At 39.9% G+C, this 25007-nt stretch overlaps 1 protein-coding gene across 1 annotated transcript in view; it reads right to left on the minus strand.

Annotated features, from left to right (window-relative positions):
- Nucleotides 1-25007, minus strand: part of BBS9 (Bardet-Biedl syndrome 9) — a 303763-nt gene that overhangs the window by 151291 nt on the left and 127465 nt on the right. Inside the window, exons 20-21 of the mRNA XM_015405741.1 lie at nucleotides 19991-20173; nucleotides 7481-7697 (exon numbers count right to left, since the gene is read on the minus strand). Of these exons, the coding sequence (XP_015261227.1) occupies nucleotides 7481-7697; nucleotides 19991-20173 (400 nt within the window). The remainder of the gene's footprint in view (nucleotides 1-7480; nucleotides 7698-19990; nucleotides 20174-25007) is intronic.

The raw sequence follows: 25007 nt of genomic DNA on the forward strand, positions 1-25007 counted from the left end.
AGATTACTATAATAGCCAGAAGAATCTCTACCAGTGAGGCATTGTATCAAATTAATACCCCAAATCCCAAACTCTCACACTGTGATGTTTCACTTGGGAAATCATTGTACTACTCTTGCTAGTTCTTTCCTATGCTGCACAATATACTTGCCTGTAGGGACATAATAACAATTACAATTTCCCCCAGGTTTTCATATGTCAAAGAAACTCCCGGTGCCATTCCCTTGCACCCACATAAATTCTAGCTGAGTTGAAGGTGATTTTGCACTGGGCCTCTTACCTCCATCCCCAAACAGTTCTTCATCGCTTTCCCTCTCCCTCATTAGTCTTCTGTAAAATAACCCAGTAAGTTCTTTGGAGGTAAGAACCAAATTTTGTAACATAATGAAGTGCTGGGTGCTTACTGCATATTAAGGGTACTAAAAACCACCATGACTTCTAAGCATGCTATACTGGTACCTACAGAATGAGAAGTGGAATAAGGCTGGCAATTACTTTAACAAGTAATAAGACACCCCCCAAGAGTTTTGAGAAATATATTCTATTCTAATGTTTCTGCCCCAACATTTTCCAGTTTGCTATATTTGGGGAAACTAGAATACTTCATCATGTGTTGAAAGATATATGCCAAGTTCAATACAAGGAACCAGAACATTAAATTTCAAATCTTTGGCAGTAGGTACTGCAGGAGTGCAGCTTGGACAGGAATTGCATCACCATTTTGTGTCTGAGTTTTAATACCTACACATTAAAAGAAAAACATTTTATAAACCCTCAAAGCAAACACTTATGGCTGAATCACCATGTTCTTGCATCTACTTCATTAAGGTTTGAATCAAAGACATTTCTGGTGACTTGTGCCCTCAGAAAATGTAAGTTCTTAGCACACTGAACTATACACTTTAGGAACACTGTAAGAATAAAAGCTGCCTTGTTCCACAAGGAAAGACAGGATATAGATATTTTAATAAAATAAAAATTTTAAAAACTCTGAAATGGAACAAATTAATTTCTTAAAAATGAAGTTTCCAGTCTTATACACAAATGCTAAACTTAAATAACCTTAGTTGTACCAATAATGAATGTTACTTCACAGCCTGGAAAGATATGAAACCACACTCAGACTGCTACACAAAGGGCAGGTAAGCAATCCCCCTATGCTTTTGGAAAGTGTAAGGATCTGACCTGGTTGTCCACATATAAATCCAGTAGGTATCACTGCAACATACTTGATTAATATTGCATTCCAATGTTCATATTCTACCACTTCCATCTCTATAGTTTACTGCTAATGTCTATGCTGTAAAATGAAAACAATGACATATTTAACAAATGGATTGTATTACAAAAAAAGAAAGACTGAAGATACTGCAAGTTTTCAGTTGTTCTCATACTCACGGGGATACCTACAAATGTTTCGAAATTGTTGGGAATATGTGGTACAAATCCCCTGCTGAAGCTGAGCTAGTCCCTAGAATCATCATGGGGACTAATCAAGAAACCGTGATTTATGTTTTTTTTAGAATAAATACCATGGACACAGCAATAATTGAGCATTCATTGGGATTACAACTGTTTTTATAATAATCTTTATAAGCATAGGCCATTTTTCTATAGTGCTTCAGATATTCCTCTTTTGCCCTCGGTTTACTTTTCTTGATATTTGATTATTTTTCCATTCTTCTATTCTATTCTGTATTCAGTGATCATTGTCAAAAATATAACCATGTACAAATGAGTAACAGAAACAGACTAAGACTACTACATGAAATCTCCAAAATCATAGAGTAAAAAGTTGGGGTTGTCCACAGGAGAATTAAGTTATTTGAGAACCTAAATAAGTCAACCCATGATAGTTACATATGCGGAATTGTTTAAAAAAGGATCAACATTTAGTAAACAGACTGACTTTTTCAGAATCATAAAGCTGAAAGGCACCTCCTGGGTCATTTAGTCCAACCCCCTGCACAATGCAAGAAATTCACAAATACTTCCCCCCACACCCCCAGTGACCCCTATTCCATGCCCGGAAAATGGCAAAAAAAAAAAAAAAACCTCCAGGATCCCAGGCCAAAACTGGACTGGAGAAAAATTGCTTCCCGACCCCAAAGTGGTGATCAGCATTTCCCTGAGTGTGTAAGAAATGGACCTGAGAACTAAGCACTGATGCAACCCTTCCTGCCCTCCTTCTCATGATCTGCCTAAATTCACAGAATCAGATTGATGTCAGATGGCCATCTAGCCTCTGTTTAAAAATCTCCAATGAAGGAGAGCCCACCACCTCCCAAGGAAGCCTGTTCCACTGAGGAACTCCTCTAACTGTCAGGAAGTTCTTCTGTGTGCAATTCTGGTCACCACACCTCAGAGAGGATATTATACCACTGGAAAAAATGTAGAAAAGGGCAACTAGAATGATAAAAGGGTTGGAACACTGTCCCTATGAAGAAAGGTTAAAGTGCTTGGGGCTCTTTAGCTTGGAGAAACGACTGAGGGGTGACATAATCGAGGTTTATAAGATCATGCATGGAATAGAGCAGGTAGAGAAAGAAGTACTTTTCTTCCTTTCTCACAATACAAGAACTCGTGGGCACTCAATAAAATTGCTGAGCAGTCGGGTTAGAACTGATAAAAGGAAGTACTTCTTCACCCAACGAGTGGAACAACACATGGAATTCACTGCCACAGGAGGTGGTGGCAGCTACAAGCATGGACGACTTCAAGAGGGAATTGGATAAACATATGGAGCAGTGGTCCATCAGTGGCTATTAACCACAATGTATAGATAGGAACTCTCGGTTTGGGGCAAGAGATACTCCGTATTCTTGGTGCTTGGGGGGGGGGAACAGTGGGAGGGCTTCTAGTGTCCTAGCCCCACTGGTGGACCTCCTGATGGCACCTGGTATTTTTGGCCACTGTGTATGTTCTTATGTTCTTCCTAATGTTTAGCCAAAAACTCTTCTGATTTAATTTCAATCCACTGGTTGTGGTCTGACCTCCTGGAGCAACAGAAAACAACTCTGTACCATCCTTTATATGACAGTTCTTCGAGTACTTGAAGATGGTTATCATACCACCTCTCCGTCATCTCCTATCCAGGTTAAACATACCCAGCTCCTTCAACCTTTCCTCACAGTATTCGGTCTCCAGACCCCTCACCATCTTCATTGCCTTCCTCTGGACATGTTCCAGCTTGTCTATATCCTTCTTAAATTTTGGTGCTCAAAACTGAACACAATACTCCAGGTGAGGTCTAACCAGAGCAGAGTAAAGCAATACCACCACTTTGCATGATCTGGACACTATACTTCTGTTGACTTTGCAAAAAGGCTTAGAGTTCCTCTGACAGAATAGCTCTTTTGTCCACAGAGAAGGGGCATGGTTGGGGTTTTTTGCTGATTCTCCTTCTGCTATAGAATCCTAATTTACTCCCCACGTTTAGCTGCCTTCGGCCCTATATGAGTGTAGTTTTAGGAGACACAGAAGACTGCAGTGAGAGGCAGGGAAATTGCTTCCTCTAGCACTACTCCACTCATGTTGCTTAGGATTCAGGCTCATTTGGAGGCCAGAAGCTTATCATATCATTGATTATATTTAAATAAATAAATGATTTCATCTTGAAAGTAAAAGGTCACAGATTTCAAGAAAGGAAGTCAACTTTCAGCATCAAGAGAAGAAAAGAGATTAAAAGAGAAAGGAACGGTCTCTGAAGGGGAGTATATCTCACTAAAACACAGGACAACAGTAAAATGATGCTCTAGCCAAGCCAAAGGACAAAAAATGGTACGTGTATGTTTGCAAAATTTCATTATGAGAAGTAGGTTAGATCTAGAGGCTGTGGTATATGATACATACTTTTAAAAACCCAACCAAAATATACGACTAAAACACCCTACAGAATTCATTCACTGTATTTAGACTTTTTTAAAAAACGCCCACCCACTAACAGTCACCAGGGTGGTCTAAAACCACGTTTTGGTGGAACCTCTATAGCCTTGACCCATACTAAAGATTGGCGGAGTTCCTCAAACCCCTTTACTTCCTCCTTAAGCCAGCTGTTTAACGAGCTGCCAAAGGCAACATACTATAAAACACACTCTGATTTAACTTGTAGATCTGTAGATCATCCTTGTAGATAATCCTATTTGTGGGATGGCTTCTAATCATCTTTCTTTTTGTAGCTTTGTGAATTGTGATTTCGGAAGTGCTATTTGAAGGCAACCTTCACCATTGCTTTACGAAAACACTGGGAAGGAGCAAACATTGCAATTTAAGACTTTTCCCCAAAACATATTCATAGATGTAATAAGAAGGCATGTGGCCACTATTAATATTTCTCTTTAGCTAAAGAACCACTAAAATTAAAATCTACTTAACCACACCCATTAAAATCCACTTTAGCCACACCTATTGAGTTCTAAACAACACAGGGTAGGAGTCAAACAGCTTCTTTGTTTCATGGTACTGACTTGCATTAATCCAGAGCAATACTTAACTTTTTTCTTGAAAAGCTACCTCCCCCTTCTCTCTCTCACAAACACACTATCACAAAAATTTTTGAGACTCCCCTCACTTTCAATAGCAAATTACCCTTTTGTAATTTGTGGGTTGTCCACTAACAAATCAAAAGTCTGGTTTCTTTTGGGCTTAGGGAATTAGTTTCATAGATTTTTGGATCTTGGCCCTGCTTTTCTGTACAATTAAATCGATCATGCCTATACTGGGGCTGGTCAGTTGCCTTTTTTTAAGGGCTTACATGAGTATTCCAGTTGTCAGAAAAGCTGAATATTTAGTTGCCCCTTTACTGGCCATGGTAGCTGTACTTTAGAAAAATAAAGTACACATATATGATAAAATATATAAAGCATTAATCAGATTCTACTGCTGTAATGACTGACTCATTATGTTAGAAAATAAGTAACTATATAGCAACTTAGTCAATGTCAGAGTTGGTTTACCTTTGCAAAAAAACACAATTAAATACCTATTAAATTTGTGTGCATGTGCATGTCTAATGCTTTAGTATTTGAATGGAAATGAACCCCGCACCCATAACTTTAATTGTACCGTGTTATTTCTGTATTTATTTATTCTGATAATTATCTTCTGCCTTATCTTATATAGGTAAAGGTAAAGGTTCCCTTGCTCGAAAGCCAGTCGAATCCGACTCTAGGGTTGCGGTGCTCATCTCCGTTACAAAGCCGAAGAGCCAGTGCTGTCCGAAGACGTTTCCGTGGTCATGTGGCCGGCATGACTAAACACCAAGGCGCATGGAACGCTGTTACCTTCCCACCGAAGTGGTCCCTATTTATCTACTTGCAATTTCTTGCTTTCGAACTGCTAGGTTGGCAGGAGCTGGAACTAGAGACGGGAGCTCACCCTGTCTTGCGGCACCCGGGTCTTGAACCGCTGAACTACTGACCTTCCACAGCCTGCAGTTCAGCGTCTTAACCACTTGAGCCACCGCAGCTTATATACAAGAGGACATAAAATCTATTAAAAGAACAATCAGCAATATTTAAACAGAAAATGAAGACACAGCAACCCTAAAAAGATGGATTTTACATCTTTTTTCCAAAAAAAAAATGTGATGAACTTCCATTAGGAATTCAGGTCCAGAGTGTCTGGGGCAAGGATTATAAAAATCTCTGATCGCAAGTACAGCTTCCCCAGAGAACAGAAGTGAAAACAGGGTTTTCCCACCTAACCTTAAGTGACAAGGGAAAACATTGGGAGAAATGCGAAGCTGTGAAGATGCCAATTCATTAAGTGCTTTAAAATTAATCAGACGCTTTTACTGGACCCTGAAATGTAGCATGCAACAGCCATAGAACCAACCAGTTGTATATACTGTCTCCTCCACATACTCACTAGAAACTGAACCATTGAGCCCTGCATATATGAAACATTACTGTAATGTGCTGTAATGGGGCCTGCACTAGAGTAGCAGTTTTTCTCAAAATTACAACGGTATTAAAAGACAATAGAAAGATCCTTACTTTGTAGAAGGGGATTCAGTTGATGTATCAAATCTAAGTGATAAAAATTAATGCAATTCCACTGGTGTAGAGTAGCACCAGGTTTAGGAGCATTCCCTAGGCTCTGTACCAAATCCAGTTATATAGCTGTTGCTCCACCTATGAATAGCAAACTCACAACTCCAAAAGAGGTAGGATTCTCCAAGAAGATTAGTACCATCCTATTTCAAATAATTTGAGCCAAGTTGGTGTACACCCATTTTACTGCAGCTCCTTAAAACCAGTTTAACATACAGACGAGTCTTGGTTACTCAATTAGAAAGAAGCAGGGGTCTCAGCAGAATGACAATACTACACTGCAAATCTGGACCACCTCTCCCACAGCTTGACAGATAAAGAGTTAGAGTGTATGTATGTATAATGTGTGTGTGTCTGTGCTCATTTATTCTGTGGATCACATTAACCACCACAGTGCTGTACAGATACCTTCCACAGCTATTCTCCAAATCTGCTCTAAGAGATTAAAGCCAATTGCAGGCTAGCCTTCTGATGCCAAACTTGTTCGAAGTAGTGCAATAACTTGTTATAGACCAGAGTATTAAAAGCTGCCAAATAAGCAGAAAGTGTGTGTCACTAAATCACAAAATTTTTAGATGCAAATCATTCCCAGGGCCACTAGAGTGATTTCATACATGGGTATGTAGTGGGAAAGAGGAGGGAAGTATAGACTCTTTACCTTAATGCATTTTCATGAAATTAGCATAGGAAGGAATGAGTCCTCTCCTCCCAGTCCCTACTAAATGTTTTCCAATGTTGTGTTTGATAATTCTGGGTGGGTATTTCCTTTTATCTTGTAATGATGGCCTTTGGCCATATACAATAAATTCCTACCTAACTACCTATTCAATAAGAAAAAAATAAAGGTTTGAGACCATGGAAAAGAAGAGTCATGTGAATCAATTTCTTATGGCTGCCCCCTTGTTAGGAAGCTACTGTTTTAAGGCATTTCTAGGAGCTCACTATAAAAGACACTATAACCTCAGTTGTGTACATACATAAACATCCTCAAAGAAGAAATGCATATCTCTGTGTGCCTTTCAACTGAACTTAATGGTTAATTTTAAGGTAGCAGAAAACTATCATCTGGGGTACGTTAACTTCTGTATTAGTCTATTTATGTTCCTGAAATATGGCAACCAGTGATCAAGTTTAGACAAACGTTAGCTCAAAATGGTTTTATTCTTTAATCCACTTTTTATTGGTTAGAAAAAAACCCATAATGGATCATATTTAATGCTACAGCAAAGAAATACATACCATTCTAAAAATATTTGGCATCTAAATTCTGCTAGCATATTTATTCAGTGGTTACACTGGAATTTCTGAGGGGGAGAGAAAAGTCATTTCTCCTGACTGTCACTATTTTAGCAGGAAACTTAAACTGCAAACCTCAACCAAAGTTGCATTCCTTTATTTCTGAACAAGGTGTATATCAAATATCTTACCTGGCAACATCGTAAGCTGTTGAGAGTCCGTATCTAGAGACATATGACCACCTTTAGCCAATCTATCATACAGCAAGGTTATGTGTTTCTTCAGCCTATTAGTATCCCTAGGGATACTCAACTGATTGGCAAGATTCAGGGCATGCTCTTTAGAACTCTTGGACAAACATGTTTTCAGCAAGTGAGAGACTGAAGCATCCACACATTCTTCCCAACCCTACACAAAAGGAGAAAAAAATATTTCTGTGTTAAAATTGAAATGAAAAAGCAACTTGCTGTTTTGCGTTGCTCTGCTTTGAGGAAGAAATTTTAGTAAATGATACAGAAACACACTTAGAGAATTAGCAAGTCTAAACATGTGTGTGAAACAAAAATAAGTAAGAGAAAACCTAAGGGTTTTTTTCAGCCCCATAAGTCTAATGACTACAGAAGACCAATTTGAAATAGTTAACTAACATTAACAGATTTAATGTGGTCTATTTTTCAATTTATGAGCTAGCTTTCAACTGTTTATTATTGGTAAGGCAACTTTTCAGTTCTTCATAGGGGGCTAATTTCATGCAAATAGTTCCCAATATGAAAATAATACGGACCCACTCCTCTGCCCAAATTGATATGTATGATAAATAAGCGAAAAACAGAACAAAACAAAACATTAAAGTAAATGACCTCACAGACGCTGTGAATTCTGCTGTCCAATCGGACAACATTTTGGGGGCAATAACAAGCTTGCTGTCGGATCCTTGAGTCACGTTTCTTTCCTGCCTTCGCTTAATGTGCTGTTTCAGGGTTCTGCATACCTTTTGTCCATGTACAAGAGGCCAAGTTCCATCCTTGGCATCTCCCACTGACAAAGTCTCTGGTGATCAAGATCCTTTCACCTCTGTTTTATCCACCAGGCTTCCTGCAATTCTATGTGCACCTGTGTCACTTGGTGGGCTTAGATCCAACAATTTGCCCTCCTCTCCTCTATATGAGGGCTACCGGTCTCCAATTGATTATATAATTCAATTTAGTGATAAATGGGGAGGATCTATAGCTCAGTGGGAGAGCATCTGCTTAGCATGCTGATGGTCCTAGGTTTAATTTCTGGCCCTTCGGTTAACGGTCTAGCGGTGAGTTATGGGAAGGACCTTTCTCTGCCTGACACCTTAGAGAGCTGCTGCCAGTCTGAGTGGACAGTACTGACCTTGATGGACCAATGGTCTGATCCACTATAAGGCAGATTTGAGGTGTTCTGTTGCATTCCCCCCCCCCCCGGGCAGGAAAAATGATGTGATTTCAGATTATTCTTATGTCTTCAGTGCAGCATCTGAAGAGAAGCCTATGTTAGGTCCAGATACGGTGACTCATAATACATGTCTTTTCCTGGGCAGTTCTGGGTCTTGACCGCTCTACTGTTCCTGCAGACAGTATCCCTCTTGTTGAAGAGGGACGTTTCCAATGGTAGAATTCCAATGTTCCCCTTTACCGGGTTTATACTTAGCTACCTCTCAGTGTGCATAGGGATTAGTGTGGCCTATGTGAAGCCTCTATATTAATTTTTCCCTGCTACTTTGACAGGTCTTTATTGATCTTTTTCAAAGCAACCTGCCTGAATTTTCCCGCCTTGTTTTACTAAGATTGTCAGCTCTGTTCAGCTTCCACTGCTGTGTTTCCTGGCATTTTTACATATCTATATGTGACACCGTAAAACAAAACTGTGGTTTTGCTGTGTCTTTTACCCTTTATGGGATGCCCAGACTTAGTTTTCTTTCTTTCTGAGACAGACCTAATATGCATCATGCATGTGGTCTCAGCACAGTCCTTTCTCTCACTGCATTTCTTTTGTCTATGATCTTCTAGAAGTAGTGCAGTCTCCGATAGCTTCTTCGCTATGTGTGGGAACCTTTCCCAGTAACTCATGGTGTTCTGCAATATTAATTGTCTTGACATCACTTTACCTTGACATGATGGGCATATTTACTTTGTCTCTGGTTTTAGTGCAAACTCTCCACAGAGTCGAAGGAGGCACTGTAATCATGTTTTAACTGATTAGCAGACATCAGTTCCCTGGTATTCTGATTGGGGGTCTGGGTTACTTGGCACAATATGACATTCCAGGCCATGGCCTTTATGCTTTTTTCCTGACAATAACCCATCATTGAGGAATGCACTTCTAATCCCTCACAAAGACAACCTGTTTTTATGCCTTTATCTCTGCCTATATTGCTGCACAGATTACTCTGCAGACTACACAAGTTTTTTTCCCTTGTGGTGCATTATGTCCATCCTTTCTTTAGCCACATCACACCTCTTTTCACAACCTTTCATTATCATAGTGCAGATCCACTTATTCTCACTCCTGCTGATAAATTAATACTTTGATCAGCTCCTTTCCTGCACTGTACCAGTAGCCTCCCACTTTTCTGAGTGGCAAACACCACTCTTGTCGTACCAGACCTTGCAACTCTAGGTGGGGAGGAGAGTCTCTACAGAAACTGCAGCAAGGTTTGGACCCTGCTTATTGTGCTGTTGAATGTTTTTGCCAACTGATTTGGACAATAATTTTAAAACCCCCGAAAAAAACTCACAATCTTTTCCTTGTTGGGTTACTAAGCATGCTACAAAAGAGGGGTATAACCCCTCATTTTATTTTTGGCACTTACATGGTGCTTCATTTATGATAAGGTCCTAATTTATACCTTCTCCATGCATGAAGTTTCAAAAGGTGATGTCCTGCTGGAACGCCCTACCAAGGGTTGTCTCTCACTCCTCATGTAATGCATGGTCAGCGTCCTCACACAACCCATCCTTGTGGGTCGGTTGATGCTGTCACACTGTTTTGAGCTCACAGTCCTTCATTACCACTCTATGTATGATGGCTCTTTTCAAAAGAGTGCTGTTTTTTCTTTGCTACATTCCCACATGTATTTTGGTGGTGACACTTGCACAGAGCTTACTGCTCTGGTATAAGAGAGTTCTGGGTGAAGGTCAATTTGTGCCGCTAAACAACTGTTGATAAAGGGGTCCTCTGTGGTCTCCTTCTGAGAGATTCACACCCACCTCCTTCACTCAGTGACCTTGCTAATCTTCCCATGCGAGACTGCACAGAAGCCACAACGATGAAAACAAGGTTGCACTTACCTGTAACCATTGTTCATCGAGTGGTCTTCTGTGCAGGCACACATCCCTCCCTCCCTCCTACCCTGCTGTGAACTCTCTGGAACTCTCTGGACCACTTGCACCTGGCTGGATGACCTTGGGCAAGCCATAATTCTGGCACAGCCGTTCTTGAAAAAAAGAGCAGTTTCTGTCAGAGTTCTCTCAGCCCCACCTAACTCACAGGGTATCTGTTGTGGGGAGGGGAGGAGAAAGGAGTTTGTAAGCCGCTCTGAGACACCTTTGGGTAGTGAAGGGCGGGGTATAAATCCAATCTCCTACTCCTCCTCCTCCTCCTCCTCCTCCTCTTCTTCTTCTTCTTCTTCTTCTTGTTTGTGTTCTCTCAAGAGACCTAATTATCCTAAAAAACTGAGCTGGGCAAGAGCTAGTGGATGTGATGGAGGCAGCATAAAATTCTGTTTTAGCTGACTTCACTACCATCTCATAGGACTTTATAAACATCCTATAAGATGCTCTTGTAGCTTTGTCATGAGAAAGTTGTCAAACTCGCTCTGGTTGTCAAAGCTCCCATTTCTTCCCCCCAAGCTCCATCATGGTATACCATGGGGTTAGTTTGGGATGGGAGTGAAGAGAACAACGGGGAGCAATTTCATTGATGGCTTCAAAGAGACAGGTGTTCCCGTCCTCTATCAGCTCATCTAATGAATAGACGGAGGACACTGGATACCTCAGAGCATTCTGGAACCCAACTGGGTCCATTAGTCTCTGTGGGCAAGCATAAATCTGCTTGCCACCTAGACAGGAGAGAGCTGGGGTACCCAGCCAGATCTTCAGGGCAAAACGATCTGACCATGGCACTACATCAAGACTATACTGCAGCCACCATTATTCAGATACATTGCATGGTGATTTCTAAAGATGGCCTGATTCCTTCTACAGGAAGAAGTTTCACTACTGTAGAAAATTACCTAATGAGGCATCCAAGTCACATAGCTCACAATATATTAAACCAGTGCTACAACATATGAAACTGTTTCCATAACAACTTCACCATGAAGCTATTTAGAGCTAGGTCTGCATTACATCACTGTAACTAATCCGTTCACCTAATGTCAGATGGATAATTGTGGGAGAGGTTCTTTGACTTCTGTGAAGGCAAACTCCCACAGCAGGCAACAGTAATATTCTCCTTGGGAAAAGAAGCAACTGGAATGGGCTCAAGTGGTTGGGGCCTGATAAGTGAATGGGGCTTGGCTGGAATTGTAATACTACAATTTCTGAAGGGCACTAGCTGCCATGTTGTACAATGTGAATTAGAAATACTATTTTAAAGTCGATTTTCCAGGTCTCCAGCTGTGGCCCTCCACCGCCTGCCCTCTGCCTCATATTCTTGCTGCCGCTTGGCAGCGCAAAAAGGTGGGGAATTGCTATGCCAATGACACAACGTCACTTCCCATGCAGAGCTGGAAGTGACATCACATTGGCATCATGCTTTAGGATCCCCCCCAAAAAAATCCATGGTAAAATATCATTCCCCGGTCCCCTCCCTCTCCCACATCCATGTCCCCCTCTCTCCCACTCTATACATAAGACGCCTAAATAGGAGTGCTTCCTTGTGAACTTAACCTGAGATCTAAAGAATCATGAATATTTCAAGGTTGTTATTTTTTAAAGAACACTCCCTCTTACTACAGCCTTGAAAAGCTGACACTGAAGGGATTTGACATGGCACATGCTGTTAGCATGAGCTGATTTGCAAAATACAGAACCATAACCAAAAACAATGTTAAGGCTATCTTTCTTATCACTGCAAACAAAGATCAACAGCGCTGCTTATTTCATCATATGAAAGAAATTTCATTCAATAATCCGTGCCTTCTTTCAAACACTGTATCAATGTAGCAACTGGCACTGGAGAGAAGGAGCGGAATATGATGCACTGCTCATATCATAGTCAACAACATAATGACATAGAATGGAGACACCACTCCATGACACGTTTGTAGAAGACATGGTATGTAATAGCTCCTTTGGCCAGATCTCATTTAGAGCTTTGTGTTGCAGCAGTAACTTTTAATTCATAGATTGACCAGTTAGAATTTGACATTATTTAAGATGTGTAATCACCTTCCAGACTCTTCACAGAAAAAAAATATAATAATCTTTTCCCTACTGTTCCATACTATCCATATACTCAGCGATTAAAAGTCTTAGGCTGTCTGCTACTTTCTTGACGAACTGTTCACTGGTCTTATACAGAAACTCAGGCTATAACATTGTGGCCAGTACTAAAAGCAGTATTTAGACAGCCAAACTCTGATCAGAGCTATATATCAGGTGGCTATATAGAAGACTGATCATGCATAGATAACAGGTGTTTCAGTCAGAGGGATTACTGCAATGACAGCTTTAAAGATAAAGGTTAAAAGGTACTTAAAGACATTGATAAGGAAGATCAGAAAGGGATATAAATCTCCTTGCTTCTTAAAAACCCTAAATGAACTGTGCTAACTTTACTTCATTAAGATGTGTAACATGGATTACAAATCCACAGTGGCCTAGTTTCTATAAACAAAGCATATAAAGGATTCTTTAAAAATGTACACACACAATGCCACTTTCAAAGGAAACTAATTATCCACATGTATCAAACACTTATGTACAAGATTTATAGTTTTGATAAAGTATTTTTGCATTAGCTTTGCCCCATTACAAAACAAACAGATTAAAAACCAAAAGGGTGGGAGAACCATTACTATTTCAGGTGTTGCTCCATGTCATTTCAGCACTTCCGACAACATAAACACTTCCGACAGCTTGAGTTCTTCTATGACAAAGTACAAGCTTAACTGCTTTAACAACAAGGCTATTGGGGGGGGGGAGTTCTTAAAACAAGATGTAATACACAAAAACTGTCTGATATGATACAGTTCCAGTTTGAAGGTCCCATTTCTCCCCCTCATTTGTGTTAAAGCATCAGCCCAAGCAGGGGGATCTCCCAGATGGAGACTGACTAGTTTGTTTTGGCATGAACTTACTCGCTTATTTTGGCATGAGTTTTTGTAAGCAGCAGCCTACTTAATTAGATGTATGAAGATGACTGAGAAGGTGATGGTTTATATACAGATTGAATGAGCTACACTGGAAGATAAACCCGGTTTAAATAAATATTTTAAAAGGAAGTTAACAAGATCACAAATATATACTCTGAGCATTAAGATACTATGCAGCCAAGTGCCAGATAATTACTTTGTGTACCGAAATGACATCAAGCTCAGTGCAGACATAATACTTCCTGATCTCTTTACCAGAGTTAAGAGACCTGGAGGCTTCCTCCCAGACCCCTCTTTTCAGGAGTAACCAATGGTATCTAATTTAATCAACATACAATTAACACTAGCTATGATTAACCAGGGTCAGCAAATTCACCTTCAAACTCTGATTTTAAAACCTGGCTAAAGCTAATCATAGCTTTTTTTAAAAGGAGGGGTAAGGGTTCCATGTGTGAAGAGGGCGGGAGGGCACAAATTTGTAGGATACTCCCATTAACTCAAATACAGCTGAGAAATCTGGGAAAAGTACATATATTTATAGATTCGATTTATAGATCTATATTAGGCCTAAGAAAACTCTAAAAAATGGTAGTAGTCATCATCTTCATGAGAAACCTTTATGAAGCCTGCAGACTGTGGAATGACTGCAGGAGAAAAAAGTTTTGCCTTTCAAATCTGCTCATATTGCCAATAAATGCAAAGGATTTGTAGAAAGCCTAAAAATCAGTAACCCAAAAACCAACATTTACAATCTCTTTTTTTTTTGCACAGTATGAGAGATGTCACAAAAATAATACCACCACTGTACAGACCAACGAAATTGGATTTTTCAAAAAACAGAGATCAAAAATGAAGATAAATATTTCTGTATTAGAGAAATCTCAGTTGTGCAGATGTCTCTGGATCTGTGATGGGATAAATGTTGGCTACAATTCTAAAGAGAAGCTTGCTTTGCCTATAGTTGGGGCGACTACTGTCTCTTCAATGTCTGCTGTGGCTGACTGGGCAAGATAGGACTAGAGATCCTTCACAGTGTTTGTGTCACTTTTAAGCTTTTAAGCTAAGTTTTCCCAGTAGATTAACAACATTAAAGGCTAAATAGCCTATTTAACTGTAAATACAAACTAACCATTCAATACCAGAAAGAGACTTCTCTATCACTTAAGAGCTAGCTCATTAATCTGTTTTGATAAAACTGGCCTTTATAAATGACAAACATCCTACTGCTTATCTGTTTTCCCCATCCACCTCTTCCCTTGCCCTAGGAATGCAAATAAAGAACAGTCTTCAAACATGCAAAGCAGAAGAAAACATGATGCTTAAAGTACAGAGGTAACCTCACCCTCTGCAAAGAAAAAACAATGCCAATGTTATGAACCCACATTTCTGCAAATGGCCGAGCCACATGGGCACACATTTTGGTTTGGTTATAAGAAAAAGGTGAGATCTTCAGTCTCATATTGTTCAGAAGACACTGCTGGTTTACAGCGGAAGGTCAAATGTTCTTCCTTGCAGGACTGTAATTCTTCAGCTCCACATGGAAAACCTCATCTTCTCCCATACTCTTTTGGCTGCCATGAACTAAAAACTATTTCAGGAGATAACTTAGATACCCCACCTCAACAAAATGCTCATCAAGCAACTGGGTCTGTGCTTGCATAGCTGATTAAAGGAAACTGAGTCGTGCCAATAAACTGTTTGGCTGTGATGGGGAAATGGAAAGGGGTGGGGAGAAGGGAGATGAAATGACTTCTGCACAAAGGCTAAGCAAGTTTAAAAAATGTTTAAATTAGGCTAAGTACAAATAGTATTCCCATTACAGCTAGAGAACACAAGGGGGAGTAAGTTTCTAATCATGCATCTGATCTAAATAGCAGACAGGTTTGTGCAATTAATGAATTTATTATGGCATAAACTTTCAAGAGTCATAGCTCACTTCATCAGATGCATGCAGTGTTATCTTATCTATCTGTCTCTATTTATCTATCTAGTACTGCTCATACGGTTATCACCCTAAGTAGAAATTAGAACCAAGAAAATATTTTAGAATACCTTACTCAGTATTATTTCTCTTATATTGGATTATTGCGCCTATGAATTTTGCCACTGAGAAGGTCACACGATCATTTGTATCCGATAGTAGCCATGACACCTGGGCTTGCATATTTAGCAATTTTGTATCTTTAAGTAAAGGGGTAACTAAATTAGCCCTCAAACTATTGAATACAGGACATTCCATAATCATATGTCCAATGGTTTCATTTTTATTATATGAGCATCTGCATGTTCTATTAGAATCTGATACGCTATTATGTCTGCCCTCCAAAACTGCTGAGGGAAGAACATTCATTCTTGCCAAAGTAAAAGCCCTTCTTAGTCTTGGGACTGTCAACTGATAAAACATATTTCAGCAGTTGCGTGGGGAGTGTCTAACATAACCTGTGCACCCTAATAGATGTACTTGTAGCATAAAACTTCCTTATATATTTTTAAAATTTGTCTTACAATGTCTTTAGTTTCTGTATTCTTAATCATATCATTTGTTATTCCTAGGCATTTCATTTTCTTTTCTAATAGTTGAAACCACTGGCTATAATGTTTATCTGCCTGGATAAGTCCACGTAGAGTAGATCCTCCCTCAAATTTTAAAACCTTTACTTTGAGTACAGTTGCCAGACAGATGTATACATACAGATACAAATAGCAGAAGGACAGGTTATTAGGGAGAAGTTATGAAGAGAGGCCAGAGAGGCCAGTGTCACAGTTATGTAATATGGCAGGGCACAGACCAAAAAGAGATCTAAAAAGAAGAGTCAATGGCTCACCCTCAACTGCTGATGAATTTTATTATTAATGAAAATCCAGGGAGGATGAAATGCTGCTCGCTGGTTTCCATTTTTAATGTCTGACTTGTGTCCATTTATTCTATTACACAGAGATTTCCTTTGGCTGATGTGAATGACAGAAAGCAGGGGTCATTTCGTAGAAAAAGAGCTAGGGGGACTCATTAGCATAACTCATTAGCATATGCCACACCCCCTGACATCACCGGAAGTGTGTCCTCCCCACAGCCGGCGGCGACCTCCAGCGGGCACCAGCAGGGAGCTCCAGGCCCCGCCCTCCCGCACCTCACCCGGGGGGATGGCATCCCCCCGCGTCCCCCCCCCCAAATGACCCCTGACAGAAAGTATTACTGCCACACCATGGTATATATCAAACTAGAGGATATATATGTGATTGAACTCTTCCTTGATTATATTGGGTGTTGTGATTGTATCAAATAAATAAATAAATGAGTGGATATGCTAGTCTTTAATGTGCCACAAGACTTGCTGCTTTGCCTACAACAGACTAACACTGCAAGCCCTTTGGAATGTGGCCCCCAAATGGACTATAGTTAAAATCTTAGTTATTTTGGAAGTCAATGACTTTTCCCTGCTAACCTTACCTATGTCCCGAAACATCCCCTCAAAGGAAAAAAGAAGCAAAAACATATGTTAGCCATTAACAGCAAAAATACATTTACAAGAGTATGACTTTCAAGTTAAATACAGAGCTAGCAAAATAATACTTATTAAAAATATACTGTTTGATCTTTAACAAAAATAAATAAAACATTGCAAGTCTGACTAGCAGAATAAAGCAACGAGAGGACCCATCATTTACATAATGCAAGCCACAAAAAATATTGACTCTTTTTAAAAAATGCATGTACACATTATTTATATGAGGGTTCTCTACCAGTGATAAAAAATTATCTATCAACACTGACAGATATTTTTCTTCCTAATCTTTTAAACAAAGAGAGTATTAATGAGTACACTGATCAGAGGCTGAGTCATAACTCACACTGAAATGTCAAACATTCACTGTATCAAAACTCTATTGTAATGCATGGAACCTTTTGAACCCTTTAAATTAGCTGGGCTTAATGCCCTTTCCTAACAAAAGGAAACTGCAAATTTTTCTATCAAATATTACATTGCCATAATTCAGAATTATGTTCTTACTTTGATCCATTAATAGGCAGATCAGAAAATAAACACACACACAAACATTAATGCACCTCCTTAAAATGCTCCTGTCTTCCTTTTGTACATGCCACGAAACCTTTTTGGTAAGTATGCAGAAAATGTGAATAGGATTATTCTTCTATAAATCATTCAGTATATGAAACCTATGTCCTAGATATGAAATTATATCAAACAATACAAAATATTTATAAAATAGAAATTATATAAAAATGCTCCTCCCAAAGTATTAACCTCCAAAATAATACAGAAGTTTTCCCCCAACAATCGTCCTTTACATTGTATAACTAATGTGACTGATATATGTCTAAATAGTATAAAACAAATACATCCAAAATTATACATAAACTAGGTAACTTAATATAGTAATATATAACGTAATAGCCAACACTGTACTTTTCAAAAACATTTAAAAATAATTGCCACTCTTTTGACTTTACATATCTATGCCAACCAAAACTACTTAAAGCATTTAACAGTGACACCAGTTAAATATTGCTTAGTGATAAGGACAAAACTCTGAACACTCTTATGTTAAATAAATGTCCAGAATACAAGAGGCTGTATGTTCTGTTTTGAACAGATATGCATTGGTGGTGAGGATGCTGTTAAAAAGCCTGCTATTCCATACACAGAAAATACTATTACAGGACACGCACTATGCCAAGTAAAACTGTACTGCAAAACACATAGCCAATCAAGATGTAGAACTGATTAAAGAGTAAAATAAAAATCATCAGAATGTGCCCTCCCACCAAAGTTTCACTCAACTGCTTGTGGGGAAACCTGAACACAACTGGAAGCTTCTGTCTGAAGGCATAAATGGAATGTCAAAAGTGCCCCCCACGCCCTGCTCTTTAAATTACATTCAGATTTCTGTGGTACTGTAATAACTTCAGTATGGAATTATTGCAGCATCCTGGGAAAATGCTTTTTGCTCCAAAATCCACCATCAATTTTAGATTTTCAATTTAGCACATCACACCACCACTTATATCTGTCGTCTTGGAATCTGACATGGTGTATTGTAGGATATATATGCAAAGGGCATAAGGACACTTTTTGTCATAAGGCATCAAACTGATTTCCCCCCATGTTGTACATTACTGTGAAAACCCAAACAAAACATTTTAAGATTAAAAAATTACAATGTCAGGGTTTTTTTTAACCATTCCATTAGAGATATTTGACACCCAAGATCTCAGTCTCTTTCAGATTTGGTGAACAAGAGAATTCAAACAACTTGGGGCTCACAAGTAGTGTGCATGCATGAGGCAGGATTTAGCAGCTAGTGCTGGTTCTCTGGCACACACATCAAAACATTCCATGGACATCACATATTTGTTGTAGCACATACGATACTTTATGAATCCATGGCAAGCTGGAGCCAAATGTTCTCTTATGCATGCAGAAATAGTCTCCTAATCATCGAAGTTTTATGCAGCACTAAATCCAAATACATTCTTCCACTTGAGCAAGAGCTTGCATAAACTTCCTGCACAACCATAACTGCTAAGAAACATCCCATTATATTGCTCTGTGAATTCTTGTGCAATATCTTCAGTTGTGCTAGTGGTTCTTTTCCTTCCACATATGACTTTTTAAATCCAACTCACTATGCTTCCACTCTTTTGAACCCCTCCTCTCTTGTGACACTAAAAGAGCCCTTTAAATCTTGCAGGGGGTGAGGGAGAGGGACGGCTGCTGCCACATGTCTTCCCTGGTTTCACCGCTTCGAGATCAGGTATGGGTTCCCTTTAAATGCTGCTTTTCTAGTGGGGGCTGCCCACGCCCGACCTCCAAGCAGCAAAATCGCTGCTTGGAGTTCAGGGAAGGTGTGTGGCTGCCCCCTACCTCCTTCCCTCCCCTGCTGCCCCACAAAATTTTCCCATGCCCCGACAACCGAAAATTTCTGGCTACAGGGCTGGCCCAAGACATTTTGATGCAGAAGTTCTACACAATGCCCTTTCCACGACAGTAAACATGATTGCCAATTTGGTGCCCCTTTTACTAACAAAGTCCCAAATCTGCTGCCTGAAACAGCCCACATCCCTGTCCTAATGGTAGATCTGGTCTTGGAGAAAACAGACGAGAAATTCCAGTTTGAATAAACAAATGCATGCCGTAAAATACATTCAGTACAGATCAGCAAGACACACTAAAAACAGGCCTATACCCCTTTACTCATGTTAAAAAAAATTAGCTGTACATGAACTTTCATTTAAAACCCAGCCCTTCCCCTTTATTAGAACATGCTGGGAAGGCCATGATAATTATAGTTTTAGTGCTTTTCCAGATTTTCAGTAAACCTAGGAGATTCTTACCAGTTCTTGAGTATCCTGTGTTAATGGCAAAAATGTAGCTTCCAGAATAGCAACTTGGTCAGCACTCAATTTCTGCCACAGGCTAATAAGCAAAATTACCAGCTGGGTGGCACTTTTCAGCTTTGTGAATGCCTGGAACATATTGGCTTGGTTTTCTTCAGCTGCATCTGCTAGAGCTATTACCTGCAAAAAAAAAAAAATTACAAACTTCTGTTAGGTATACTTTTACCATTCTTGAGCACTCAACACTAACATTGCATTTGGCTCACCCTTAGTTTTCCTTAGAAAAACCTCATGAACCTTGCTTTTCAAAAACATAAGCCAGATAGATTATGGAGTTATTATTTGCCATCTTCTTGAATGAGAGGTTGCATTTAAAAGCCATGTGGTACTGTGATTAATCTATTATTACAATCAGTGCAGAAGGGACTCTCCATGGTCTACATACATAATATAATAAGGACTCCAGGGTGATTCTCAGTATATAATATGACACAGCATCCCTTCACAAATTGTAAGCACTCCTTTTAAATACCACCTACAACATTAGTCTCTGTGTGATCATCCCTCTTGGAGTAACTTCCGCAGCATATCATTTAATTTAAAATCAGATAGCTTTTTGATTACTTCTACATGGAAAGAATTAATCCTCAGGTATCAAGGACATTTTCATTTAATTTACACTGTTTATAAAGACTGTAGTTTTTTAGCATGTGGTCAGTTCACTGATATTTCATAGCACAAGCATACCCACTGGCGTACAAAGATTTTGGAAAGGAAATTGAAGGTGTGCTGAACTCTAAAATGCCAGCTTTTTTTACTTTATAAACTGGCAGGATATTTTATCCTAGTCAAAGATTCAGTGCTTCGGTGGAAAAAAGGCAATTAGAAACACAACCAAGGTAAGTGGTACTTTAATCACCGAAAATGTTTCCCTAAATGCCCTATCCACTTCCTACACATGCCCACACAGAATTGCAAAGCAAAACTGTAACAGAAAATTTCTATGGCTTGCCTTAATTAAAATTATAACTATGAAATTCGATTTGTACACTATATTTTAGATGCAATATTCAGAATCACATCTATTGCATACACTGTTGAGGAGATGAGACTGTTGCCAACTTGAGTCCCACCCCCTTTATTTTGCTGTCACCTGCCCATTCATAGAGTCAGCGAGTGCCTAATGTTACCTCTAAGCTGTGGAGTCCTGTGAGCAAAAATCCTACTTTGTGAGCTTCTGGCATTAAAGTTGTGAGCGAGTGATTTGGCTACTGCATAAATTAGTCTGCTCTGGAGCCATCCTTCCTGAGCTATGGCAAAAATGTGTGGGATGGAGGCTAAAAAACTGTGAGCTAGCTCACATTAACTCAGCTTAGAGGGAACACTGTTTGGGACTGAACTGTTTTCCTTACCTAGAAGTGGTGTCAACTGCTTAATCCTCCATGGGGCCTCCTTATTTCCATTTATACCCTGCCTTTCTCCCCAATGGGGATCCAAAGGCGCCTGCCTTGATCTGCTCTCCTCCATTTTATCCTCATAACAACCCTGTGAGGCAATTTAGTGTGACAGTGTGACTGGCCCAAGATCACCCAGCAAGCTTTCAGAGACAAGTGGGAATTTGACTTTACAGTCTCCCAGATCTTCTTCTACACATCAGAAGAAGAAAGACTGGTCCTGACCTTGATAGACCAGGCAGGCCTGATCTTGTCAGATCTCAGAAGCTAAACAGGGTTGACTCTGGCAAGTACTTGGAAGGGAGACCTCCTTGGAATACCAGAGCCAGGAGGTAGGGGCATATCTTCCATGCCCCAGTATAGGTCAGTCACCAGACGTCACCATGACTTCCAGGTGCACACATACAAATTTTTTTACAAAAAATACAAAAAAAAAAGAAGACTGCTGTCCTTTTGATTTTGCCCCCCCTACCTTTTGTGAGTATCTGCTCACTACAAACCAGTAAGAGTAGCCAGCAGCTCCAATGTACATCTACCCTTGTGACAGGACTGTTTTCTTTACCTGGCCTATCACTAGACAAACTCCATGGGTTGTGTCCAAAGGTTAACAGAAAAGGGATTAATCCCTTAGGATCATCTTTTAGAGACAGACTGTGGTGTGGGTAGGAACCCCTGGATGTATTAAGAATACTGCTATGTAGGTTTCATTCAGGGTTAAATCTTATTCTGTCATGGTGTTGGATGAAGGCACATCAAGTGAAAGCGTATTTTTAACAAAAGAATTATTTATTCCAGCCAGAATGGTCTACTGTTTCTGTTGTTGGTAATCCAGTGAAAACAGATTAGTCAACTAGCTAGTTACTGTGTTACTTTAATTTACTAAGGTGTTAGCCCTGCACTACCCTCTAATGGTGTGTTAATTAGCTAACAGAAGTCTTAGAACTGCATTACCCTCCATCAAGTTTCGTTTTAAAGGGCGTTTTTTGTTGTGGAGGTTGTTTGGGACAGAGGGTTGCCACTGTACCTGGGGAAGGGAAAAGCAAGATATATTAGGCAGAGAAGGATTATATATTCTTAAACATTACCCTTTTATGACTCTCTGTTCAGGCTTTTTTTCCGCCCAGGAAACGTGGCCTCCCATACATACTTCATAGGTTCCTTTTTCATGCCAAGTTAATTCATAATAGTACATCTATCATTCATGGTATCATCAGGGATCTGACCTGGCATGTATCACAGAAATCTGCCTGGATGACATGAGGAGAGGGGGGATGTTATTTCGTTTGGGCTTACCTACTGCCAGCTGGGCTTTCCAGCACAGGATAAGTAAGTAAGGGAGTTGGGTTTTCTCTGGGACGTAAGACTTCCTACTTTCTTACTAGTCCATGATACAATCTGTTTGTGTGTACATGTGTGTACACTGATTTTGGCACCCAGACAGAACAGGAATTAAATTAGTGTATTAACTATCCCGCAGAACTTGTCTCAGATACAAGCCTGCTGAGCACCCAAGCTTATTGTTCTGGGGGACACTGATATTCAGCCTGTGGCCTGAACAGATGCAGCTCAGGATTTTATGACCAGCAGAGCAAGCACAGGCCTGCCCCAATGTGTGCCATGCCCGACGCATGCAGCAGGTCACATACTGGAACTGGTCTTCTACTCTGGTCAAGACAGGAATGCTCACTTAGTGGCAGTTATGGTAGATTTCCTCCCTTATCTTTGACACCGCTACATCTACACTATTTCATGCATTTTCTCCAAGTGGTAAGGGGATTCATTCAACTGAGCCCTCATATATCGGGGCTTCAGAAACCTCAGTAACACACCCATGACAATTCCTGCAGATTATTTTGCAGCTAAAAGCAATCAGATCCTTTCCTAACTGGAGTCCATTTTATTGACAGAATGTACAACAGCAATATCCAGAGCCTCTAGCCCACTTGCATTAATGACTTGCAGTTGATAATATCTGAGGATGGGGAGAACGGTTGGTGCTGTCTACACTATTACATGCCTGGTCAACCCTTGCCTGTCCACCTAGCTAATGAAACACTGTCAAGAATTCAATCGTATTATAACTAGTCAAAGAACAAATACTTAAGGAAGCATGTGTAAGTCCACTACTATGTCCACGTTTAGAGATGAATGGGCCAGTGTCTAATATACTATTATTTTCCAGAGTGATCGAATGAAAAGTGAAGTTCCACATGCCCTTGGATGGAGGGCGGGCGGGGTAGATGATGATGATGATAAATTGTTAAGAGCCATTAAAATCTGACCATTAGGTGGAATCCAGAAAATTGCCTTAGTTGGCCTCATAGATTACCTATGTCAGGGGACAGACAGAAGAATGCTACTGTCTTAATTCGCCTTGATCTCCTCATTAAATACCACAGATCCAAGAAAGACTGCCTGCAATTAGGAGTAAAAAGACAACCAAGGACAATGGAGTGAGAGAGCTGCTGTAACCATATATGCTAAACTCCGAAAATGGGCTGCATTTTTAGTTTTGTACGCATTTGCAGGATACCCATTGTATTTTACTGTAAGTTTTGTTTTCATATTTTTGTTTCACAGCAACTGAAGAAGAACTCTTATGGAAACAAGGGAACTATACCGGGACCTTGTATCACTGTACTGAATGTAATTACTCCGTGCTGTTATTGTAATTTTTGAATGTTATCGTTCCCAATTTTATAGGATGCCTCAGCTATTGGTTAGTTTGATTACTTAATTACATCCTATTTGGTCAGTTGGCAACTGGACTTTTGTAAATTTTGTGAGTTCATTGGTACTGATGTTGTGTTTGACTACAGTGTTGTACTGTTTTCAATAGAGTAATATTTGTGAATTCTTATTGGTGGAACTTTTATATGATTTGGGAGCCTCTGAGATGCAGCCCATTTTCGGAGTTTAACATATTTGGTTACAGCTGCAATCAGGAGTAGGCTGAATGAAGGTTAACTAAACTAAAACTTAAATGGAAGTATATAGTGTAAAATGCTGATTACAGTCGATTATTTATTTTCCTTTCCTTCTTCAGGAGTGATAGGATTGTCCAAGCCTTGGGAAGGAGTTCTATACTGAAGCCATTGCTGAAAACCCTCTATTATTAATTGAGGACACTCAATCAATTTGACATAGCTGGGTGTCTGAAACTGAAGAACCCCCCCAAGTCCTTGAGGGACAATCCGACCCTATCAAGAATGGGCAAACTTCCCAACAACAGAACCACTCCCCCCATCCCCATAGGGTCAGATTAGTCCCTCAAGGAGCAGACTCTCCACTTGGGGGGTGCTTTTTAATACAGAGTCAGTTTCAGACACCCAGTTCATAGCCAGGATGACTCATAGGCTTTATGGGTTTTTAGGCTTTGGCTGATTCACCACCTGTGTTCTTTTCAGGAGACTAAGCCAACACTTATGCATGCTCTGGTAACTTTTTGACTGGACTGCTCCAACTAAACCAAAATGAGTCAGGCTGGCTTCTAGCCAGGGCAGATTTCAGGGCACATCAACACAGATTATTCTTGAGTTGCATTGGTTACTGGATTTTCT

The sequence above is a fragment of the Gekko japonicus genome, unplaced genomic scaffold (genome assembly GCF_001447785.1).
Source record: "Gekko japonicus isolate JY-2015 unplaced genomic scaffold, Gekko_japonicus_V1.1 scaffold58, whole genome shotgun sequence".
Classification (NCBI taxonomy): domain Eukaryota; kingdom Metazoa; phylum Chordata; class Lepidosauria; order Squamata; family Gekkonidae; genus Gekko; species Gekko japonicus.